This window comes from Mizuhopecten yessoensis, unplaced genomic scaffold, assembly GCF_002113885.1.
Source record: "Mizuhopecten yessoensis strain PY_sf001 unplaced genomic scaffold, ASM211388v2 hete_36174456, whole genome shotgun sequence".
Taxonomy (NCBI): domain Eukaryota; kingdom Metazoa; phylum Mollusca; class Bivalvia; order Pectinida; family Pectinidae; genus Mizuhopecten; species Mizuhopecten yessoensis.
In genome coordinates this window covers 1-5,224 of record NW_018485427.1, presented here as the reverse complement: position 1 = coordinate 5,224, position 5,224 = coordinate 1, and the positions used below count along the sequence as shown (strand labels likewise).

Sequence of the window (5,224 nt, the reverse complement as noted above, 5' to 3'; positions counted from 1 at the left end):
CCCAAGAGAAGATAACTCTGCAATACGCAAAGACGGAATAGCCCTACCCTCTTCCCGGTTACCGTTGGGTCATGTTATACAATTCTTGACTTTTTTAGGTTAACATTGCTATTTGTTGACCCGAGCAAGGTGGTATTCCCAAAGGCCGAAGGGTCATACAACTTCATAACTATATGTTGTTTTATGACCTAGGTATGTTAATCCCATACTTTGGCAGAATCAGGTTGCTGGGTCGCTTCAACTATAACTTCAAATTGTGATTGAGCTATTAATATGGACCCTTTAACAAGTATAGACGGCCTGAAAAGAAATTTCTACTTGTTTTTATTTGAATAAATGTGAACAATGAGCAATATCATACGTCCAATAACTTCCTTCAGTGATTAAATGTCAAACACAGGACGAAATGTACAATATGGTGTGTGAAAAACGTCTTCCCGTCACGTTGCTTACCTGTTTACAAATATTTACACCTCGATAATTATTCGCAGATAGCGCTAAGATAATTGTATTTGACTATACACGAGAAACCGTCCAAGGTAGTGTACCGATCCTCTTACCCCGCAGTGACGGGATTAAGTGGGTATTTCCTGTGTCAACAGGTAAATAGTTTAACGTATACGGACGTCATTAAGTTCATGTCATCATCCGTAAAGAGTACCTAGGAACAGGTAAATTGCAACAAATATACCGATGCATCCTTACACTACCAGCATTTTAGCAATGATCTGATTAAAATAGCCAAAGCAGAGGATTTTATCTTTTTCAAACAACAACATAAAATAAGGACCGCTTTTAAAGAGCTCAACGACATTTAGAATTACACTGTATAGTACATACCCAATGTCCCTTTTAACATTAATATCGAAGTGAAATACTCCTTTTACATGCAGATGATAACATATACTGTCCCAATATAACTGCTACATGCATTTCAAGACACACAAAAAAACATTTAGTGAGAATATTAACTCCTGTGAGCTATTTCTGCTACAAAAAATCTACGAAAGAAGACCTAAATGTAAATAAAAGCAGGTTCAATCTTAACAAACATGCATGAATACATGTAAAATATTATAATGGCACATGCAACGGAGTAATCACAGATAACGTATTTAGATGAAAGATCTAAATCTTCTCACAGTAAAAACGTATATTCAAGGTTTCTAAGTGATAGGGAATCTCCTACCTTAAAAAGCACCTGCGACATGACCCTTTTGTTTTATTAAATAGGAATAGCGTTCACCTGAAATTAAGATTTGGGCAAAAAGATGCAACAGAAAGTGCAATCACAGATGTATATTAACGTCAAGAATAAGTAACTCAAATAAAACGAATTATAAAAGTGAAAGTTAAATATCACACAATTGTTTCTAAATCGAGTAAGAATCGAAAGAATATGTAGTGCAAATTATAACGGTGATACTAAAATCAATAGCAGATATGGCTTCAATGTCTATCTGATATTTCCTTAGACATGTCCCAAATATTTGGCCAGTTTCACCAGTACATGTATATGTTCAGTATTGTCGCAGCTGTTACATTGAATTCGGTCAACCTCTCTTGGCTTGTCTTCGAACGCATATGCTGATGCGATGCTTGCTGACACACATTTTATGTACGGTACAGTGACCATGCCGTTAGTTTTCTCCTTGTGAACTTTCTGTTTCTTAATAATATTCCGAGGTCTGTTGGACATTTTCGGACAGCAAATGAGATTTATCTCCCTTAGCACGTTTTTTTTAACAATTCTACACTTGCACTTACGTCATGCACAGCCGTGTTACTAGCCTGTATAATAAGCTAGACTTTTGTGTGCAACATGAAAACAACTTTTACCTACACCTACGCCCTATCCACATAAACGGTGCTATAAACGATAAAAAAAAATTGTAATTATAAATTCATTATTCCATCTTTCGTATATATTAACTCGAACTAAAAGGTATGATTTGGAACAATCATTATCTATCATCAATATGTTTAAATATGTTTGATTCTCAAATAGGAAAATGCCTGAATTTACAAAAATACAAAAGAATACATAGTGTTGGGCGTATTTGAACGATAGACTACTAAATGCAGCACCTGGGCCTCGGCCCTTATCAACAATTTACCCGTCGACCTAGAGTTAAGACGCTGTAAACAAGCCCGTCCTAAATAAAGTAGACGACATACGCAGGACAGTTTTAGGGAGTGACCAGGATATCTTTCTTTAAGTACAAATATCCGAGTCACCGAAACAACAGACATACCCTTTGCGCCAGATTGTCTGTTTGTCAACAGGTAAACACTATTACAACTGAGTAGGACCAGTGACAATGTGGACAATATCGTGTCAGTTTTATCTGGGATTTCCTCTCCAATAGTATTAATTACAGGAATTCCGTATATATATATATACACACACATATATATATATACTGGTGAATCAATACAGGTATGTATATATATATTACTTTTATTTCGTGATAATTGTATGTCAACCATAAGTTGCGAGGAAACTACCGAATAAATGACAACACAATTTAAAGGTTTTTATATTGTTTAAAATGGTATATTAATCTGATCTCTGTTACTGCTTATAGATTTTTGATGCTTGTGATTTTATCTGCATTCAAGTCGCATTTGAAAACGGGGAAACTTTACCCATGTCGACAAGTTGATGTCCGTGTTGTTATATTGTCCAATCAGATACATATGTGTTTTTCCTATTTTAAATATAACAATAAATGATAGTGATTAATTCTTGGTTACACGTTAAAATTGTTTGTTTTACGCACTGTCCTGATAAAATGCCCTCATACGTCTTCCTGCCAATTCTTTGTCATCGGCTGCAATATCAAAAGTAATCATTTTATCATTTCTTCAAATACTTTTTTGAAGAACATTGCTTCATTTTATAAGCACGTTAATACTATCATTTTATTCACAACATTCATTGCATTTCCTCAAAAATGAATATATATAATATATATTTTACATACAGAACAGGCCAACAGAAACGGGTCAAAATAGATTATTGTATACCGAGAAATGTTCGCTGCAGTTCAATTTTCGCCTTTTTCGTCCGGCGAAATGAGGGCGAATTTATCATTACAGCGAACATAAATTAACAACATAATATGCATATTAATTTAAAGTGAAGGTGAGATTAACATTGAGCTTCTATGGGTTATTTTGACGAAGGACGAAAGTTTGACTAGGCGAAAATTTCCCGATATACAGTATATCAAAAAGACGAAAAAGACTTAATATACATGTATGTCAATGCATTCAATATAACAATAGTTAGCCTCATTGAGTCCCTGGTTGCTATTGTCTCACAGTAATAATTGTTTGTGTTTTTGAATTACAGATACCAAGGACGACATATCAAGGGAACGGATCTCTGAGTATTACTTTTTGCAAAAGATTGACTAAAAGCATCATAGCTACCGTAATGCACACACGAACAACGGTGTGCTGGACATTAGTACTTATTTGTGTAGAATTGATGTTTGCTGAGCCTGCCGACCGGACTGCCATGTCCTACTGTAGCTTTGAACAGAAGACCGCCGGAAAGTATCCCAACTACTATCGTGACGTCCCCATCATACCTATGGTGATTGTGTTAGATAAAACAAACAATAGCGAATGCGTTATCAATTCTACCGAAATAATCCAGGCTTATAATTTCCCTGAAAATCAAACAGTGGTCGGGTATTTTTTATTCAAGTGTCAGACCCGGTTAAAGATACTCTTTATAGACACGGAATCACAACAGAACGCCTTCCCGAACGTAATAGGGTATCTGCAAGTCCGCGACTGTATTATTGACAACAGCATGGATCTTTTCGCGAGCATTGTTGACATGCGAGTGTATATCTTTCGTGAGAGAACTGGATTCGCCATTGATGGACCCCCATCGTCATACTATAGTATCAATGACAAAACAGTAAGTCTGGGAATTAATGACATAGACGTATCGAATGGAATGGAGGCACGTAGCATTTTCAAACATAAATCAGCGTATCCTCATCTTAAAGAGGTGTCCCTGTCAGGGTTAGAGTTACAGGAATTCCCAAATAATTTGAAAAACAAATTTCCAAATCTGGAATCGTTAGAAATGCCAAACAATTCCCTAACAAATCCGCCATTGGAGTTCCCGTGGAACGACAACACATCCGAACTCCCGCTAAATCTCTCAAGATCCCAGTACCTTCAACATCAGTATGCAATATCCCGTCACCTTGACATTCCAGCAAACAAATATGCAAGGCTGTTTAATTTGAATGAAAATAAGATTATAAATTTAACCGACTTCAGGTTTCATGGAAGGCTACATATGATAACTATGGATAGTAATGGTCTACGCGATATAGGTGGAGACTGTTTTGTGTTTGTGTCAGATTTACAATATATCGGAATGGCAAATAACCAGTTGACCTCACTTCCGGCGCTTCTATTCAAGGGTTTATATTCTCTTCGACTATTAGATTTACATAACAATACTATCAGTGATTTGCAATTTGGTCTTTTCCGCGATTTGAAAAACCTGATACACTTGAATCTGGCTTCAAACCAACTCCGCAGCCTGCAGGTTGGTCTTTTTGAGAACTTGACAAGTCTTCGTGAGCTCATACTGGACGAAAACAGACTGACGTCATGTGATGGATCTTTCCAGCCACACAAGTCAATCTTTCTCCAACACCTTAGTCTGAACAACAATCCTCTTCGTGATATACCTATTGATGTATTCTACTCTCGAAGTATAAAACGCGTCGATTTGCGCAACACCACCATTACGCTAAGCAGTTTCCCCGCGCTACTCCTCAAGTTAAATCCAAGTCTATTTGCTGCCAGTATTGTTGAATCTTCAAGTGACTCACAGTTCAATATTCTTAAACGACCGAAAGAAATGAAAGAAATCGACTTAACAGGGAGTAACGTCCGGGAGCTGAACCCTGGCGTTAACTTGGATCATCAGACTGCACAAAAACTTCTTGTCATCCTCATCCATTACCATTTAAATCTTGACAAGAACCCTCTCAGTTGTGATTGCGGTATCATACCACTGATTAACTTTGTACACAAATACATTCAAAACGGAACATTACGTCGGAGTGACTATTATTTCCGTGAGTGGATGTGTGTCTACCCGCAAGAATTTGGCGGAAGGCGGCTACTTGAGGTAAAGGAGGAAGAAACGTATTGTAGGGTGAATGTTTCGTTGTGTCCAGAT

At 36.9% G+C, this 5,224-nt stretch overlaps 1 protein-coding gene across 1 annotated transcript; it reads left to right on the top strand.

Moving 5' to 3' along the window:
- Window positions 1-2,091: 2,091 nt before the first annotated feature.
- Window positions 2,092-5,216, top strand: LOC110444789 (protein toll-like; the record flags this gene model as incomplete). The annotated part of the gene is made up of 2 exons (XM_021489150.1): window positions 2,092-2,440; window positions 3,359-5,216. A coding segment is annotated over exon 2 (1,774 nt), but the record flags the coding sequence as incomplete, so codon positions are not given.
- Between the last annotated feature and the right edge of the window lie 8 nt (window positions 5,217-5,224).